This window comes from Anolis sagrei, chromosome 2 (genome assembly GCF_037176765.1).
Source record: "Anolis sagrei isolate rAnoSag1 chromosome 2, rAnoSag1.mat, whole genome shotgun sequence".
NCBI lineage: Eukaryota > Metazoa > Chordata > Lepidosauria > Squamata > Dactyloidae > Anolis > Anolis sagrei.
Window position 1 is genome coordinate 214,827,462 of NC_090022.1, and position 20,553 is coordinate 214,848,014.

Genomic DNA, 20,553 nt, shown 5'->3' on the forward strand with positions numbered 1-20,553 from the left:
ATTTTAGAGGTTTTTTTTTTTAAAAAAAACTGGTAGCCAGATTTTGTTCACTTTCATGGTTTCCTCCAGTTTGTTGAAATTGTCCACATGCTTGTCGATTTCAAAGACTTCGCTGTGTAGTCTGACGTGGCGGTTGTTAGAGTGGTCCAGCATTTCTGTGTTCTCAAATAATATTCTGTGTCCACGTTGGTTCATCAAGTGCTCTGCTATGGCTGACTTCTCTGATCGAGTTAGTCTGCAGTGCCTTTCATGTTCCTCGATTCGTGATTGGGTGCTGCGTTTGGCAACTCCTATGTAGACTTGTCAGTTACTTGCTTTGTGGAAAACAAGTAACAACGGTTGCATGTAGGACATTGTGACAAAAAAAGGGGCTGCAGAAATGACCAGAAAATGTCAAACAGTGAATGGAATGGTTTGTTGTATGTTTTTCGGGCTGTACGGCCATGTTCTAGAAGCATTCTCTACTGATGCTTTGCTTGCATCTGTGGCAGGCATCCTCAGAGGTTGTGAGGTCTGTTGGAAACTAGGAAAATGGGGTTTACATATCTGTGGAAAGTTCAGGGTGAGAGAAAGAACTCTTGTCTGTTGGAACTATGTATAAATGTTTCAGGTGGCCACCTTGATTAGCATTTGATGGGGGACAGTTTTAAAGTGTGGCTTGTTACTGGCTGAGGGAATCACAAGAAACAATCAGGGACAGTTAACCCCAGTGGCACAATGGGTTAAACCCTTGTGCCAGGAGGACTGAAGACCGACAGGTCGAAGGTTCAAATCTGCAGAGAGCGTGGATGAGCTTCCCCTGTCAGCTCTGGCTCCCATGTGGGGACAGGAGAGAAGCCTCCCACAAGGGTGGTAAAACATCAAAACATCTGGGCGTCCTCTGGACAACATCCTTGCAGACGGCCAATTTTCTCACACCAGAAGCGATTTGCAGTTTCTTAAGTCGCTCCAGACCGGGGGGGGGGGGGGGGGAGCCATTACCTCCCAACAATGGATTCCCCCGGGGAGTAACAAGGCAGACCTATAGAATCATAGAATTGGAAGAGACCTCATGGGTCATCCAGTCCATCCCCCTGCCATGAAGCAGGAAAATTGCGTTCAAAGCACCCTTGACAGATGGCCATCCAGCCTCTGTTTAAAAGCTTCCAGAGAAGGAGCCTCTACCACACTCCAGGGCAGAGAGTTCCACTGCTGAACGCCTCTCCCGGTCAGGAAATCTTCCTAATGTTCAGATGGAATCTCCTTTCCTGTAGTTTGAAGCCATGCATGTCCTTGTCTCCAGGGCAGCAAAAACAAGTTTGCTCCCTCCTCCCTATGACTTCCTCTCACATATTTATACATGGCTATCATGTCTCCTAAAAACTGTCTCCTAAAAACTGTCAGACCATCAAATGCTAATCAAGGTGACCAATTGAAACATTCTCACTTAGTTCCAACAGACAAGAGTTCTTTCTCCCACCTGGACATTCCACAGATATATAAACCCCATTTCCCTAGTTTCCAACAGACCTCACAACCTCTGAGGATGCCTTCCTTATATGCAGGTGAAACGTCAGGAGAATATGCTTCTGGAACATGGCCATACAGCTCAAAAAGCCTACAACCCAGTGATTCCGGCCATCAAAGCCTTGGACAATATAGTGAATGGAATTCCAGGCAACTTCTTTCCCCACAAAGAACAGCAAGGCTCAAAGAAACCTTGGAAGAGGCCTCAGCCCACTCTTTCCTCGCACTCTTTTCCTGCCCCTTCTTCTCCTGCCTTTCTCTCTCTCTCTCTCCTTCCTTCCTTCCTTCCTTCTCCGCCTGGGTTTAAAAACAGCAACCCAGAATCTAGGCCAGCCTTGGCAGAAGAGAATCGCGCTTTTCGCAGGGCACCTTCGGAGCCCCTCCTGTTGTGGCTGCCTCTGCTGTTGTCATGGTTCCTTCCTCGCAAAGCCTTGGAGGGAAAGGAGGGGAGGCGACGGGGCTGTGTGTGTGTGTGTGTGTAACTGAAGAGGCTGGACCTCCAGCCGCTCCATGGCCGGGCGGGATTAAGTTTCATGGCTGTCTGTGTGTTTATCCTCCCGTTACTTCAGGAGGGGAAAGGGAGCAGAGGGGCAGGGAAAAGGCCCCCCTTCAAGTCTGGCTCAAAGAGAGAAAAACCCCAGGGCTGAACCAAACAATAACCCTTCAGCTCCAAACCTAGAGCTGAACTCGTGAGGGGGGAAAAGTGTGTGTATGTGTGGAGGGTCATCTCTGGAGAAGCAACTGAGCGGGAAATTAACCCTTCAGCTCCAAAGCCCACCCGCAGCCGGACTTGGGGAGGGAAAGGGGGGCAGCTCTGGAGACTGAGAAGCAGACCCGGCCTGGTAAGCGAAATGTGCTGCGTGATACATTGTGCAAATGTATGTGTGTCTCTCTCCCTCTCGGAAGCGGCGCCAAGGAAGCAGGCAACATCCCGGCTCTGGCTTTTGTTCCTGGCGGGAGGCGTTGGAGGCAGCCTTTCTGGGGCTTCCTCGACCCCTCTCCTCCATCCTCCCCCCTCCCTTTCCCTGAGGAGGGGGCGTCCTCGAGGCGGCTTGGCTTCTGTTTTTGCAGAGCTTCCAAGGGGCGCCGAGAGAGAAGTATGCCTTTCTATGTGGAGATGGGTCCAAGGGGGCTTTGCTGTTGCTGCTCTTGCTCAGCCTCTTTCCATTTTTTTAGGAAGGAAGGAAGGGTGGGTGGGCGCTCCCTGGGAAAAAAGGCAAGGCCGGGTCTTGCATTGGTTGCTGTGTCCTGTGGGGGGAAAGGAGGGAGAGGAAGAGGAGGAGGGAGAAAAGCAGGAGGAGGAGGAGGAGGAGGAGGGAAGCGCCGTGGCCGGCTGGAGAGGGAAAGGTCAGGCCGCCTGTTGCTTCTGGAGCTGGTGGGACTGGCGAAGTTCCAGCAGTCGGACATGAGGGAAGGAGAGGGGAGGTCCTTCAGGGGTGCGGGTGGGAGGAAGGAAGAGGGCAGGAGGAGGAGGAGAAGGAGGAGGAGGGGTTCACCGGGGGCCACGCTTTGGGCCTCGGGAGGAGCGAGGCGGGATGCGGGTCGGTTCTGCTTCAGCGCCGGCCTCGGGTAGGAGGGGTTTGGGGATATCAACAAAAGCGCCGCTTCCTCTCGGATGGGGATGGCTTCGGGGGTCACAATGGGAACAAAATAACTCTTCTGCCTCCACCCCACCCGCGTGGCCCCTTTTTGTGCCACAGTCTGCCCCACTATCTTGAGGCTATTGGGGTCCCTTTCTCTCCTTCTTGTTCTCTCGCCCTGCAAAGGCTTGAAATGGGAAAGAAGTTGGAGGGCTTTGGGAGGAAGTGGGATGTGTCCCTGCTACCTGCGCAGTTGAGGGTGTGGAGGCGAGGGAGGCAGATGAGACAGAGCATCCTTCCTGGGCCAGTGGAGTCTCGCTTGACTTCCTCTCTGGAATGCCCTTTATAAAGGTGCATCTAGGCCAGGCATAGGCAACCTTCGGCCCTCCAGGTGTTTTGGACTTCAACTCCCACAATTCCTAACAGCCTACTGTAAGGGTTCATCTAGGCCAGGCATAGGCAAACTTCGGCCCTCCCGGTGTTTTGGACTTCAACTCCCACAATTCCTAACAGCCTACTGTAAGGGTTCATCTAGGCCAGGCAGAGGCAAACTTCAGCCCTCCTGGTGTTTTGGACTTCAACTCCCACAATTCCTAACAGCCTACTGTAAGGGTTCATCTAGGCCAGGCATAGGCAAACTTGGGCCCTCCAGATGTTTTGGACTTCAACTCCCACAATTCCTAACAGCCTACTGTAAGGGTTCATCTAGGCCAGGTATGGGAGAACTTTGGCCCTCCGGGTGTTTTGGATTTCAACTCCCACAATTCCTAACAGCCTACTGGCTGGAGCCCTCAGTGGCACAATGGGTTAAACCAGTGGTTCTCAACCTGTGGGTCCCCAGGTGTTTTGGCCTACAACTCCAAGAAATTCTAGCCAATTTAACAGCTGTTAGGATTTCCAGGAGTTGAAGGCCGAAACATCTTGGGACCCACAGGTTGAGAACCACTGAGTAAAACCCATGTGCCGGCAAGACTGTTGACTGAAAGGTCAGCGGGTCAAATCTGGGAAGCAGGGGGAGCTCCCGTCTATCAACTCCAGCTTCTCATGTGGGTACATGAAAATAGCCTCCCACAGGATGGTAAAACATCCAGGCAATGTCCTTGTCGATGGCCAGTTCTCCCACACCAGAAGCAACTTGCAGTTTCTCAAGTCACTCCTGACATGGAAAAAAGTTGAAGTCCAAAACACCTGGAGGGCCAGAGTTTGCCCATGCCTGATCTAGACTATACAATGAACTCTCTGTGGCATCTCTTTGACTGCTATGGCTCAATGCAGTGGGATCAAGGGAGTTGTAGCTTTACGAGGTCTTTCACCTCACTGGTCTAATTCCAAGGGTTTTATTCAACCATATGAAAGTGGCATCAAACTGTGCAGATTTAACATCACTTGGAACTGCTATGGCTCAGTTTTATGGAGCCCTTGGAATTCTTGTTTTCCAAAGTCTTTCGCCTTCTCCCCAAAATATAACTCTCAGGATTCCACTCAACTGTAGCAGGCAAAGTAGCATTAAACTGCGCTGATTTGACACCACCTGAAACTACCATGACTCAGTGCTATGGAACCCTGGGAGTTGTGATCTTCCAAGTTCTCAAGCCTTCTCTGTTGTAGTAGTGGTGTCTCACCAAACTACAAACTCCGAGATTCTGTAGCATTTGGCCATGGCAGTTTAAGTGGTGTCAAACTGCATGAAGTTGACATCACTTGGAACTGTCATTGCTCACTGCTATGGAATCCTGGGAATTTGGGGTTTTACAAGGCCTTGGGCCTTCTGTGCCTCACCTGACTATAGATCCCAGGATTCCGTAACAGTGAGCCTTGGTGTCAAACATCTTTTGTTCTATAGTGTAGATGTGCCCTAAAATGACTGTAGAATCTGGATAGAGGTGAAAAGTCCAGCGTTGACCTGAACTGGAAGCATTATGCGCAAATCAGTGAAGGAAAGGCTATCTCTTTGGAACAGTAATAAAGAAGTATATAATGTAGCAACCCTCCTCCCCCTTCCAATCACTTTAGGGCAACACATCCTCAGCAACATTTTCTGTCTTTATAGCCAGCAGTCAGCGACTCAATCAATCAATCATCAATAAAGTAGGAAAGTGGATTCCCTCCCCCTCAGCTCTCCCATTGCTTATTTCTAGGTCGAGTAGGGTTTTTAATTTCTTGTAATAGCAGAGCCTATGTAGTCAAGGAGCCAATAATTACTTCAGATTTAATTAGCCTGGTATGAGAGAGTGGATTTGTAGATTGCGAGAGCAAGGAGGCTATCATTCCTGAGACATCATTCTGTGTTTCCACTCCATGTTAATTGATTCAGGATAGCAAACGCTCTTGGATCTCATACTCAGAATGAACCCTGCTTGACCTGTCATTTGAAAAAGAAGCAAAAAGGAGCCCAATATACCCACATTGAACTGCAATGTATTAAGACATAACAAAACACTGTTAATTAACTTTGATAACCCACCATTAATTTACTTTTTAAACAAATCAGTGGATGATGTTCTGCCACTTTTGCAGTGCCTGCCTGAAAATACAGTTTCAAAACATTTCTTTGATACCACAGGGAAATGTTAGAAGCAAGTGTATGTAGAAAATACAGTTGAACTCTTATCTGAAGTGCTTGACTGTAGAAGCTAAACTATAAGACTCAGTTTAATCAAGAGTTAAATTCAATAGATGAATAGTACAATAAGGTCTATTCTTTTGCAGACAGGAGAACTGCATTCTGCTGTTTCTAGGAAAAGGTAGGCAGTATAATTTAGAAGAAAGACAAGATGTAATTTGTGAATCATTCATTTTGTGTCTGGATGTTTATACTGGTTTGTTACATTGGTATGTGTGGTATTCCTGCTCTGGCGATGCAGAATAAATCATACTTGGAAGAGCGTCATTGCTGGTTTTCAAGTTTCAGCACTGAATTATGAGTGGGCTATATTTAAAAAAACAACAAGTAAGGGCATGACGTAGACATCAACATGCATGTTCTTAGCACTGATATGTCTAAGGATGTCCGGCATGCAGAAGAGCAAGATCATGTTGGTACTCTTTATCTCTTTGTGAAAAGTATCTGAATTGTGTGGTGAGCTACTCTCTATATGTAACTTGTAGCATCAAGATGCTCTTTTTGTTGCCTTTTAAACCTGCCATCACTCTGCAGAGCACAAGCAAGAGTGAGACCTACTTTTGCTGAAGACTAGGGTACCAAGTTACAGTCTTCAGCAAAAATAGGTCTGACTCGTGCTTGTGCTCTGCAGAGTGATGGCAGGTTAAAAATGCAACAAAAAGAGCATTTTGATGCTGCAAGTTACGTATGGAGAGTAGCTTACCATACAATTCAGATTCTTTTCACCAAGATAACACATAATGCAAAGAAACATAGGAAGTGTTGGTGGAAATAATATAAATAGTATAAGCACTTTCAAAAGTCTCTTCCCATGAATGGTCTGCTATATAGTGTCTGCTAACATAGAAGCTATATAGTGCCTGCTAACATAGAAAATATATAGTACATGCTAACATATAACATCTCCCCCCCCCCCCCCAGTTGTGATGATGGCGACATGCATATGTCAGAGTTTGAGTGAAAGCAAATAAGAGCAATTTTTGTTTCAGTGCAACACATTAGAATCAGGCTACTGTTTTGGGTGAGGGAACATAGTGTATTACCTAAATTGAAATGACAGTGTGCTAATAAAGTGCCTTAGCTATATATAAACTTATGCATGATTAGGCCCCTTTTGTTTATGTTTTGCTATTACCACTATTAGAGAAAAAATCCTTTATTCTTCTGATGCTACATAGTTTGATGTATGTGTTTCCTAGACTTTGTATTATAGTTGATCCTGACATTCTTTCCCATAAGAAAATGATATATATTCTTCTTGCCCTAGGTTAGGGTAGAAATCCACACTGTAGCAGTGAAATCAATATCAGGCTTGGGAAAGAATGATAGCACTATTTAAAATGCTAGTATAAGTAACTTTTACTTTTTCTTCTAACATTCTGCATTTTGAAATCTATAGGCAAGAGATCAATGAAGTTTATCCTGTGACAATTAGTCTGAGTGATGTCTAGTAGGTTAATACCTTATAACAATGTATTTTTAAATCTTTAGATTAAATGCAGTTATAAGGTTTGCTCAGTTCATGCAAGCAGCAGTAAAATTCAAACATTTATGGATTTCAAACACAATGTGTTATGGTCCTCATGAAATCAATTGGATTGTGTAAATCAGCTGTTTAGAGATTTTAATGTGTTATTCTGTTTCATTTTTACTTTCTGATCTTAGTGCCTTTCTCAATTGTGCTGTGAGTTTGTTACTGTACAAAAGGACTGCTTTATTTTGAATTCTCTGCCATTCCTTGTGCAAGTGGTCAAAATCATCTGGTCAGTTGGCACTTGAATAGTCAAAAGGTAGTCAAATAGTGATCAACGATTTAAATCGCTAAATTATTTCAGCAGCAAGAAAGAGGCAGATGCATGTTAAGTATCTGTTAGAAAATATTATTGCATTCTATGCTAGTGTAATTGAGAGTTGTGAGCTGTAAATAATGGGTTCCAAATATACATGTACGTCAGCAATATTTTAGACCCTAAACAAATGTATTTGTATTTTATGTGAAAGCAGATAAGTAAGTTACGTTAGACCTTCTTCCTTCTGCCTTTGCTACCAAATCTTACAATATGATTTTTAAAAGCCGTAAGTATTACTATGGTCAATTTATTGAATTTAGGTAATAAACAGGAATTGTCAAGTATGATCATTTATCAGTGGGCCATATGTGTTCACAAATCCATTTTATAAATTAGATTAGAAGCGAGAGTGTTTTTTTCCACCCAAACTCCTTACATCAGTGGTTTTCAACCTATGGGTCCCCAGATGTTTTGACTTCCAACTCCCAGAAATCTTAGCAGCTGGTAAACTGACTGGGATTTCTGGGAGCTGTAGGCTAAAACACTTGGGGACCAACAGGTTGAGAAGCACTGCCTTACAAGATAGACATGCAATTGAGAACATTACTTTTTGTATGTGGCAGCTATCTATTTATCTCAATCAATCAATCAACCAATCAGTGTTTATCAGACTCTGCTCCTCCAGATGTTTGGACTTCAGCTCCCACAATTCATAAAGCTGGCAAGCTGGCTGGGCTTTCTGGTAGCTGAAGTCCAAAACACCTGAAGAAACAGAGTTTGAGAAACACCAGTGTATATTATCCAATGTGATTGAGTCCTTTCTGTGGGATTCTTCCCCAGACAACAGGAAGGAAGATGCCAAAACCCAGGAAGAAAATAGCAAATAAAACTTACGTGGAAGTCATTGTTGACTAATTTTGCTCTTAAGTGTCAGTGGTTTTCATAGTAACTAACTACATTATTTTTATGACATGGTTACATTGTGTACAGTATTAGTGACTATGTATCTTTGTAGATTCCATAGATGAAGATAAGTGAAATGATTGAAATTATTCATAATATAAATACTGCAAATAAGTGCATCACTTGTGATATTCTTAACTTTTTTCAGATATAACTAACAGTCAGTCAAAATTTCAGTTGATAATAACTTGGCTACAGTAAGAAATAATATTGCCTATAATAACTAAACAAGTTTCATAAACATTAATAAAATAATACCCCCTCCCAATAATTTTAATTTTATCTGTTCCAATTACTTTGTAAAATAAATTATACTTATTTCCACTCTGTTGATTCAGGACCGAGGTTCCAATACGGTGACTTTCCTGAGGCATTTTCCAGCTATCCATTGACTTCAGTAAACACTGATTAACCACAGTGTTTACTGTATATTACCTCAACTAATCAGCTTTAATAAGACCAGCAATCGGGTTATAACTGATAAGACAAACAGATAAAATAAATGGATAAGATAAACAGCTGTACTGATGCCATCGTTCATGTGTTTCAAAAGTCATGTTATTAAGAATAGCATTTAAAAAAACCTGTCGTATATTTAAATACATGGTAGGCTGAATTTTCTCGCTTCTCCCAATAGAACAATTTCACTGATACTGTGGGATTTATAGAAGTGTTAACTCGCCATTCAACAGTTGATTCCTTTGATTTCCTCTAGACAGGATTCAGGTTCATGTATAAGCACTGAAAAGCCTGGTTAGAATTGTTGGGTTTTTATGTTTATCAAAGTAAGATTTAAGTTCACATTCTCTTGTATTTCTTAATGAATTTTGCAACTACTCTAGTCAGAGATTTTGTCAATTTCCTCTCATTCAGCTGAGGGAATCTGTATAGTCAGTCCTTCATATCCACAAACACTGCACCCATAGACTTAACTACCTACTTCTTCAAAATATTTTTAAAAAATCAAAACCCAAAAGCAAACCTTGATTTTGTCATTTTATATAATCATTTTACTACACTGTTTGGATATTATGGACTGTTGATATCCACGGGATGTTCAGGAACCTTTAGTGGATACCAAGGACCCATTGTTCTTATGTTAGACTGCTACATAAGTATTGTTATAAGTATTATTATTTGGCATAGAAATAATAGATACAAATTGAACATATTTAAATATGTATCTACCCCTACACTCTGATAAGACTTTGAATGCCAACATAAGATTAAATCTAGTATAACGTAAGATATTCTTAAATCCAGTCAGTGAATTCAGAAGTCTGAAGCATTTCTAACTCGCAGAAATGTAGGCCATAGTTTTTAAAATGTGAGTAGAGTTGGGTAACGATGTATGACCCTGTTCTATGATAACACAGTTGAACTTAAAAGCTCTGAGGATAAAAGTTACCTCCACAATGATGTTCCTGTCCTTCCTCATTCATGTAAAAGAGCCCCTTTATAGCATAAGATTCGAGATTGTGGGGATGTTCGGTGGGAGGAACCTACACAAACTGTGGCTCCTCTCTGCAGAGGTTTTCTCCTGATATACAGCAGCAGTGCCACCTTGTTTTTTAATCCATGTGATTGTTAATGGGAGTGAATGGCAAACTAGGATTTAATAATGCATAATTAAACATGAGATGCAGCTACAAGGTAGAGTTAATGAAGTTTGATACCACTTTAACTACTCAGTGCTATGGAATGCTGGGATTTGTAGTTTGATGAGGCACCAACACTCTGAGAGAAAACTAAAGGCTTTGAAAAGCTACATTTTCTTCGTCACATATGATTAAGCCATGGAAGTTAAAGTGATGTCAAGCTGCATTAATTCTACAGTGTAGATGTGCTCTCGGTCACATAAAGTTTTTTTCATGTTGGTTTCATTTGCTGAACAGAGCTAAAACATCACATATTTGAGAATACTTTGGCATATATTGAATAGCCCTTGTATTCATGTCTGAGGTCATTTATCGTTTTTTAACAAAAATGTTAATAGTAAAAATAATCGATTAACTTTGAAGTTCACTGATATCCAGGAGTGCTGATCTAGAACAGATGCTATACAATACAATATCTATGTTTGTCTTTGTCATTCTATATGAGTTGAAGCTTCTAAATTACCTTGAAGGATGGCCACACATAGAGAACACTATAGTAGTCCATCGGAAAACCACTAAGACATACATGGTGTGTGTGAAGTGCTAATTGTTATAGTTATTTTCTCAGGAACTGCTGGGAAAAAGTAAATAACCGGAATGTGTATGCCTTTTGAGGCAATCTGTCCTCCTCAAAAGCAGAATTAGTAAATGGATTTCACCCATAATTTTGGCATTGATTACTGGGGTGTGCAAAAAGTTGTTTGTGCATTGTATGTTGGATCTATTTTGTAAGATTCATATATACGACACAATATTAAGAAATGCAGTTGGCGCCCATGCAAAACATGTAAGATCCAAAGCACTGACTTTTCAGGAACTGAAGAGTTATGTAAGTGGCTTGTAAGTGGCTCCAGGTCTCTGTTGCAGACGCTGCTTCTCCCCCAAAAGGCCTAGGTTTGGTTCCCCCAAAGAATCCTGAGGAGTTGAGGAAGAAGCCCCGCTCTTTTCCCAAAGAAGTGGCGAAGGGCCTCTGGCCGGGTAGGAGGGAGGGATGCCTGGCTGAATAAGAAGAAGCCCCTCCAGCACATGGCTGACCCAGAGTGAAACAGGCAGAGACCACACTAATCACATTGAGGCTTTAATGCGGGCAGTCCCAGTATTCTGAAGCAAGTAGAATTCTGGGAAATATAGATTAGGGTGGGGCCTTTTCAATTCTCTGGCACATGGATCCTTGCCTTCCCAAACTACATTTCCCAGAATTCCTCCTGAAAGTTTTGGTGTACATTCTCTAAAGCAGGGGTTCTCAAACTGTGCTTTGCGCAGCCCTTGGGCCTCTGCAGGTGATAGTGAGGGGTTCTGCGGTGCCAGGCTGCTTCCCACCTCCTAGAATCATAGAATCAGTTGGAAGTGACCTCATGGACCATCTAGTCCAAACCCCTCCCAAGAAGCAGGAAAGACACATTCAAAGCACCCCGACAGATGGCCATCCAGATTCTGCTTAAAACCCCCCAAAGAAGGAGCCTCTTACTTCCTCCTGAGAAATACAGGGAAATCAAAGTGTTGAGCTGTTGGAAACAGCAGCATTAGCAGCAGCAGCAGCAATAGCATCCTCCAGGGGCTCAGACCTTTTCTACCCTGGTGCTTTCACAACCCATACTCTTATTCTTGCCGCCCAGCCCCTTTTTCATTCCCACTGTTCACAGGTGCTTTGACAGTGTTTTTCCTGCATGGTAGAAGGAGGTTGGACTGGATTCCCTCTGGTGTTTCTGCTATTGTTATTATTTTTATTGTTATTAATATTACTAGAAGGGCTGGATGGCCATATGCTGAGGGTACTTTGATTGTGTTTTTCCTTAATGGCAGAAGGGATTGAACTGGATGGTCTCTGGGGTTTCAAATTTATATTGGTTAAAATTGTTCTTAATTTTAAACAAAATAGTTCTTTTTTCCTTTTTTGCATTGTGTGAATTAGTTAACCCAGACACTCTTTATACACCTGCCACTGGCCTGGCCCATGCCATATATATATTTATATATGTGTGTGTGTGTGTGCGTGCGCGCATGTGCTTGTGTGTATACATATACATACATTCTCTCTCTCTCTATATATATATACACACCACATATATATAAAATTAAAATATTGAGGCTCCACGAGAAACTTTTGCTTCAAAAAGGGAGTCGCTGAAAAAGTTTGAGAACCCCTGCTCTAAAGAGATTTCAAGATAAAAAGGGATTGTTGGGATTTTAATAAATCTTGTGAGGTAGACATAGTTGAGAGGCAGTAGCTCCACGTTTTCTATTTTTTTTTATTATTATTATTATTATTATTATTATATTATTATTATTATTATTATTATTATTATTATTATTATTATTATTTCAAAACCTGGATGAGCATCCATTAGTGGTGTTTTGACTGTGCTTTTGTTGGGTGGGGGGGGGGGAAAGAAGCCCCGGTTATGTTGAATCATTGAAAGGTTCTCACATTCTCCTGACATGAGAACATGACACACAAAAAGATTGGGGGGGGGGGGGATTTCCTCCTTGTCCCTCCTATCTCCACAGGCATTTCTCACATCAGGAGGATACAAAGAGAACCTTTATGGCAACATTGTAAGTAAGTGTTTGTGGCTAAATTTGGGGTTTGGAGGTGGCTTCATGCCATCCCAATTTGTCTTGGGATGCCAAGTAGCTACCCCCCCCCCCCTCGGGAAGGCCCAGGGTTTCTGTGAGGGAGTGGGGACAGGAACTAGCGCTGAAGTGGCTTATCTAAACCCACTTCAGTGTGGGTTTTGGCACTGTCTGGAAGTGCCTTGAGTGTGTTTCCATGGCTGAGCAGCAATTTGAATCCTGTCCTAGTCCCACACTCAAACCTTTACGCCATGCTGGCTCAGTCTAAAATCATCACTGATTATTGTGTGCATATGTGTGTGTGTTTATATTTGCTGATTACTGTACATTTGCATATTTATGTGAACATGTATCTGAATACATTGACAAAACCAGGACATCATACTCCTCCCTTGGAACCCGCCTTTCTAATGCAGAAACTGTTGTAGCAAGGTCAGATGTGTACTTTGTGTCTTGAAAATATTTTCACCATAACTCTGAACAGGATATATCCCATGAACAGTGTTGTCTGATGCATTGAAAAATATATGTTTTGATACTCTTCACCCACCTGCTTTCAATTTGTAAACTTTTTTTGTGATCTGCAATTATTATTATCATAATCACTATTTTAATTTTCCACCTTTTCCTCAGTCTGGATTTAAGGTTCCTTATCAAGTTAAAACAGGTACAGGTTGAGTTTTCTTTTTCCAGCATGCTTGATGCCAGAAATGTTTTGGATTGCAGATTTTTTTTTCAGATCTATATTTACATATATGTACATAATGAGATATCTTGGAGATGGAACCCAAGCATAAACACAGAATTCATTTACATTTCTTATACACATTATACATAAAGCCCAAAGGTAATTTTATACAATATTTTAATTTTGTGCATGAAACAAAGTGTGTGTACATTGAATCATCAGAAAACAAAGGTGTCACTAGCTCAGCCACCTATTCAAACAGTTTTGGATTTTGGAGTATTTTGGAATTCCAAGTAAGGGATACTCAATCTGTACAAGTTAAAGTCCATTATGTTAGCAAAACATAACTTAAAATATATACATAGAACTGTAAATAAAGCTAAAAGTAATATAAAGTAATTTAAAAACATAAGCATTTCTACCTAAATACCAATGACAAACTGATCAGCTTCGATGTGGTATCTCTATTTACCATGGTCCCGGTAGCAGACACCATGGCACTCATCAACCAGAGGTTCCCAGAAGACATCACAGCTCTGTTTCACCATTGCCTCACCACCAGCTACTTTCAGTGGGACAATGAGTTCTATGAACAGAAAGATGGAGTAGCTATGGGGAGCCCTCTCAGCCCAGTCATAGCTAACTTCTACATGGAACAATTTGAAAAACAAGCTCTTGAAACAGCAACCAAAAAGCCCATTATATGGTTCAGATATGTGGATGACACTTTCACCATTTGGAGCCATGGAGAAGAAGAACTCAACAGGTCTGAACAGCATCCACCCAAACATCATCTGAACAGCATCCACCCAAACATCCAATTCACCATGGAAAAAGAAAATGAAGGAAGACTGCCTTTTCTAGATGTCCTAGTCATCTGCAAACCAGATCAACAATTGGGTCACACCGTTTACAGAAAACCCACACACACGGATAGATATCTACATAAAAACTCCAACCATCACCCAAGTCAAAAAAGAAGCACAATTAAAGCCTTGGCAGACTGTGCAAAAAGAATCTGCGAACCCCACCTTCTCCAAGATGAACTGAACCACCTAAACTGGGCTCTACAGGCCAATGGATACTCCACCTCAGACATCAGAAGAGCTGCAAAACCGAGAACAAATCACGAGAGTAAAGATGAAGATCCACCCAGAGGAAAAGTGTTCTTGCCATACATCATACTGACCGCATAGGGAAACTGATGAGGAAACACAACATACAAACCACTTACAGACCCACCAAGAAAATCCAACAAATGCTATGTTCAGCAAAGGACAAGAGGGATCCTCTCACCTCTGCAGGAGTCTACCGTGTACCATGCAGCTGTGGACAAGTCTACATAGGGACCACCAAACGCAGCGCCCAGACACGCATCAAGGAAAATGAAAGGCACTGGAGACTACTTCAACCAGAGAAATCAGCCATAGCAGAGCACCTGATGAACCAACCTGGACACAGCATATTATTTGAGAACACAGAAGTGCTGGACCACTCGCACAACCACCATGTCAGACTACACAGAGAAGCCATTAAAATCCACAAGCATGTGGACAATTTCAACAGAAAGGAGGAAACCATGAAAATGAACAAAATCTGGCTACCAGTATTAAAAAACTCAAAAATTACAGCAGAAAAACAACAGAGGGGAAACAAACAGGCACATGAAATCACCCTCAACAAAAGATTCCCCCCAGGCGCTACCAACCCATTGAATGCAAATCAAGGTGATCAGCTGAAACATTCACAGCTAGCCCCAGCAAACAAAAGTCCTTTGTCTCACCCTGGTCATTCCCAGATATATAAACCAATTTTTCCTAGTTCCAACAGACCTCATTACCTCTGAGGATGCCTGCCATAGATGCAGGCGAAACGTCAGGAGAAAAATTGCCTCCAGAACATGGCCATATAGCCCAGAAAAACCTACAACAACCCATAAGCATTTAAGTACAACAACAATGACAAGTAAAAACTACACATCCTTTTATTCAAAGTTCTTGCCTCATGATCAGTTTACTTCAAAATACCAGTTGAAACAAAATAAATAAATAAATGCCTGCCTTTGGAGGGATTCCATCGAGGGCTAGTGAGGCAATTTCCAGGCTTCCTGACTTGAGATCAACTAAGAAGATCTTCTTAAGTTTCTGTCAGTATTACATGTAGGGATGGCGGATTGCTTTTTAAAAATGCATTATGTATTTTTGTGTAATTATGCCTCTTCGGTTAGTGAATATGAACAAAGATCTACACAGCGCTTTAAAACCCTGTCCTGGCACTTATTCTAGAAGACATGCTCAGTCTATCCTGTCTTCTGTGGTTACATTATCAACATTTGTAGAATTAAAAACATCTTTTTTAAAAAGAAAAACAGGAGTAAGAGAGCTTTTACTGCATGACAAAATTTAAATTATCAAAATATGCATATTCCAGAAGTTGAGCAATGTTACTGTTATCTATCCAAATAAGGATTTCCCCCAGTCAATTTTTCTTTTAGTCTACACATTTCTTGTAGTGCAAAATCATATTGAAAATTGTTCACTCCAAGAGCTTTTACATTTGCTGTGTTTGCAGTCCCTTGGGAACTTTAGCTGCCCCATTTCTTCAGGTGTCCAAGCTGTTATAATAGCTTAACTGAAGTTTTAAGTTACAACAATGCCAGAAATTTGGAGACCGGGGTTTCACTTACATTTTAGAATTAATGTAGTTTGACACCACTTTACTGTTCTTCAATGGTATGGAATCATGGGAGTTGTTTGGTGAGGCACCAGCACTATTTGACAGAGAAGGCTAAAGACCTTGTAAAACTACAATTCCCAGGATTCCATAACATTGATCCATAGTAGTTAAAGTGGTGTCAGGCAGCATTAATTCTAGGGTATGGATGCACACTGGAACAAATTTCATGGATGTGCAGATTTCCTACAGGGTTGCCAGTGCCCTCATCTTCACCCATAGCTTCACATCTCATATTCTCTAATCATGTGAAGCATCAGACTATTCTGATAGTTGCATAGTAGGCTTGGGTCCGGCTCAGTTTGACTGAAAGTGATTTGTAATGTTTGCTGGTTTGTTTCATATAATCCACCAAAAACAGAACGGGGAGGAGAAAGCCAGCCAAAACGGATCAAGAGAGTCGGATTTATTGGCTACTGGAGAGGATGAAGTCTGCAATATATATGAGGCAGGGGTCTGCCGTGAGGGTTCCTGGAGAAGACAGGATTAACTGTAGAGCCTTTTATCTCTCACTGGCTCCTCCTCGGGGGGGGGGGGGGGGGGCTGGGCTGCTGCGCACTTGCTTTCCCTGCAGCAATTGTATGGGAAGGGCATTCAAAAGTCTTTGAATTTCTCTTGGATCATGATGGGAATTTAAGTTTTTCTCTCTGTCGGCCAATAAAAGGCCTGGTTTTGTCCATGCTCTGATTGACTGATAATGGTCACACAAGTAGCTACAATTCCCAGAATCCTCTTGTGGTTTGTCTTATTTTTAAAAATGTTGTGGTAAAAACTTAAAATACTTCTAAAAAATCAATAGATTGTTGAATTGTTCAGAAACTTGGCAGACCTGCAGTTGTAAATAGGGTCTAAAACTGCAGATAGGCCTTAAAAAGGCTGAGGATTGAGCCTTTAAAGTTTCCCATTGTAGCCGATGGAATGAATCTTTGCTGAATGAAAATGGCAACACTCCTTGCGATTTAATTTCCCGGTAAACAGAAAGAGGGGTTAGCCGAAAACGGACCCTTTTTGGCCGAATTGCACAAGTCTGTTGCATAGGATAGCACACTTTACTTACATTCTAGTCATCACAATGTCTCTTAAAAGATGTTTTACTGGTGACTAGAGCAGGAGAGCTGTGTACATAACAGCAGACAGAAGATGCCTGAGACAATTGTCTTTGTTATTGTGTGCATGAACACCTTACCAGTCTTCTGTTTACTGGTCACTGTGAATGTGGCAATGTAACAATCCCACAAAGAAAGCTTTCCAACTTGTATTCTGATGGAAGGCTGCTTCCCTGTGGCATCAAAACTACCCAAGGAGCCTATGAGCCTGGATATCAATGTTAATTCCAGGGAACCTTGGGGAATGCCATTGCTGCAGTAACGACTACACAGTAAAGCCTATTACTGCTCTTACTATTTTTGGCATTGCGTGTTTGTTAATCCAGTGCTATAAGCCTTATAATTTCCAAGGTATTTATCTAAAATGGATTTGTGAAATGCGGGAGTACCCATTAATGAAACACAGGGAATCTTCTGGTTGGAAGTTACATAGACAAACGCAAGAGGTTCTCACAGCTGTCTGTAAAAAGTTGCAGACTTCTGTTTCCTAGTTGATGGAATGCTCTGTCTTCAGTGAAATAGTTGAGATGGTAACAGAGTTACTAAATCTTAAGAGCCTTATCATCTGAGGCTCTGCACCAGGATCTTCCTGGTACAAAAAGCAAGCCTTTTAAATTTATGGTAGTGTTTGACCTTTGTTTTGATATGCATATTGGACTTTATGGACTTCTTTAGATTTATCGTTTTGTTTTATTTGCCTTGCTTCTATTATTTCTTTCCAAAAATGGAAACTGGTATGATTCGAATAAACCCTTGTCGGAAAGCAATGGTGATAATAAGTCTCCTTGCTTCTGTCTTCTTTCCTAATACTTTCTCCTCTGCCACTCTGTTTGCATTATAAAAACACTACCACAGCTAAATGTGGTATAATATAATGTAATAATATATGCACATTATTACTTTGTTAATTATTAATAAATTAAAATACATCAAAGTTAATCTAATAGGTAATAAATTAATGTAATACAATAAATTAGCATGATATTATTCTCCTTTTACACAGGGAGGTCCAGGAACCAAACCCCAAAGAATACCAAAGGGCCAACATAGCTTATATATAATGCATTTCTGCAAAAATTAGAAATGACAGCATTGTAGTTGAAAGAAATTCTGCTGGAAATATTAGACTTAAGTATAATCTTGAAAAGTAATCTTGATTCCCCCAACTCCATATTTTAAGGTGATAGCAGTTAATATTATTCCCTTTTTCCTTTATTTGTAGGAAGCGCCTCATATTAACAACTGTTTAGTGAACTGGGAATTAAGCACGTGGAAACCATGTTGGAAACAATAGGTAAGGATATAATATAGAAGCAGATTTAAATACTTTAGAACAAGATCCTGTTGAGAGCTGGCATGACATTCTGGGACATGGGTTTGTATAGGAAACCATCTTATACAGACTGGTGAAAGGTGCAACTATAATTGCAGCAAGCACATCATACATATGCAAAGCCCAAATGGGATTTTAGCTTGTTCCCATGTTGTACTGAACTAGGTTTCATTTGTGTTTGCAAATAAAACCGATGTAAGGAATGATACATGAGCTGTTAACCAGTAAGCATTTAACTGAGACATGTTGAGGTTTTGCATCAAAGACTGTTGGTAAGCCATGATTCTGTTAGTTTCTATACAAAGCGGAAAGGTGAGGTACCACCACTCTGGCAGAGAAGGCTAAAGACCTTGTTCTTTACAGTTCCTATGATTCCATATCAGTGAGTCATGGCAGTGAAAATGGTGTCAAATTGCATGAATTGTTCAGTGTAGATGTGCCCCTAAAGGACCTTTTTTTTAGCCACCCTGGATTGTGGAAAGATTTGCTAGAAAAGATTCAACAGCTGAATACATTCTGGATTTAAAACAGCATTAAGACCAGTCTCTTTCAGCAGGCCTATCCATTTTATTTAAATTATGATTTTTAAATTATATACTGGCTGTTTCTGATATGTTTTAGTAGTATATGTTCTATTATATTCGTTTATGTGTTATGTATTTTTAATTGATTTAATTGTGTGTTAATAATAACCGAATTATAATATGAAGATGACTCATACTGAGACAGGTCACTGGCCTTCTAGAATCTATTCTAAACGGGATAACTCTTCAAGGTCTGAGATAAAGGTATTTACAAGTTCAGCCAGGCGAGTTCTTTATGTAAGGATTTCCAGAACCTATTTACATAGAAAGCATGGTCTCTCCCTCTTAGCTACAAGAAAGTCAATTTGAGTCAGGCAACCAAAGCAGAAATGGGCTGTGAAAGCAGGCTTATTGGAGCAAACTAGCCATAGACATCCAGTGGCTAGTAAAGTTGACACCAGTTGCATCCTGCCAAGCCAGCTTCTGTGCTGCTTGGTGTCACATGGTCCAGCCAGGCTGAGACTACATCACCCCTGCTGGACCATCACCTCACCTTCCATGTTGCTATCACAGTTCCCAACCACCCACAGAGTTCTGTGTAAATTTTTGGCCATTACAGGTGACCTTTCCAGCATTAGCAGATGTGCCCAATTGGGAAGGACCCAATCTTCCCACCTGCTTCCTGGTTGTGTGGGCGCCTCTGATGATCTTAGAACAGGTTATATAAAATGACCAGGGGATTTCATGGAGCTCTGTTGCCAGTTGGAAGTGGTGATGGCAATGATATGATCACCATCCATCCCATTTTTCCTACACCTATGATCCAGCAGCCAGTTCAAGGTGAATATGGGTTTTCATTCCTATTTAGATTTGCCTTAAGATACAAAGCAAGTAAAAAAAGTGAAGTAGCAAATAAGATGTCACGTGGTGTGCAGCCAGTTGGGAATTTAGCTTAGACAGAATGCCAACAACATGGCCAGAGTCAGTCAATAAGTTGTTACTCTTCTTGTTATCTTTAACAAAGCCCATTCTGAAGACCAGTCCACTGTAGGTTGAAGGTAAGAAGCAGTCATGCAAATCCATTGTTATGTGAATTCTTGCTTTGTTCTGTAACAAACTTTGGAAAACTATATACAGTTATCCTTTTAATGTTCAAAAAATGCTCCTCACCTTTCATATTTAAATAAATGTAACTCCATCCAGTTTGAGGAGTTGATAAACCGTGTGTAGCCATCCCTCTTTAAAAGTACATATTAAGGGCATCAAGTAACAATGATTTTGTTCCAGATACACATCGGGCCCTCCAGGCAGTGGAACGTCTGCAAGCCAAGTTACGTGAAAGAGGTGATACCTCAAACGAAGAGAAGTTGAGCTTACTGAAGTCAGTGTTGCAAAGTCCCTTGTTTAATCAAATCTTGAACCTTCAAATTTCTCTTCCACAATCAAGAGATCAGGTAAGACAGGAGCACCTTGAG

General features: G+C 41.5%; 1 protein-coding gene across 23 annotated transcripts in view; it reads left to right on the plus strand.

Annotated features, from left to right (window-relative positions):
- Window positions 1–1,956: 1,956 nt before the first annotated feature.
- MPDZ (multiple PDZ domain crumbs cell polarity complex component) overlaps window positions 1,957–20,553 on the plus strand; it is a 125,427-nt gene continuing 106,830 nt past the window's right edge. For 15 of the 23 annotated variants that reach the window (XM_067464380.1, XM_067464386.1, XM_067464390.1 and 12 more), the window contains exons 1-3: window positions 1,957–2,348; window positions 18,444–18,515; window positions 20,366–20,532. In XM_067464380.1, coding sequence (XP_067320481.1) covers window positions 18,500–18,515; window positions 20,366–20,532 — 183 coding nt within the window. In that variant the 5' untranslated portion in view covers window positions 1,957–2,348; window positions 18,444–18,499. Of the gene's footprint in view, window positions 2,349–2,523; window positions 2,604–2,790; window positions 2,854–3,006; window positions 3,076–5,807; window positions 5,831–18,443; window positions 18,516–20,365; window positions 20,533–20,553 lie in introns of those variants that run through there. The other 8 variants (XM_067464397.1, XM_067464400.1, XM_067464399.1 and 5 more) reach the window with 5 other exon arrangements.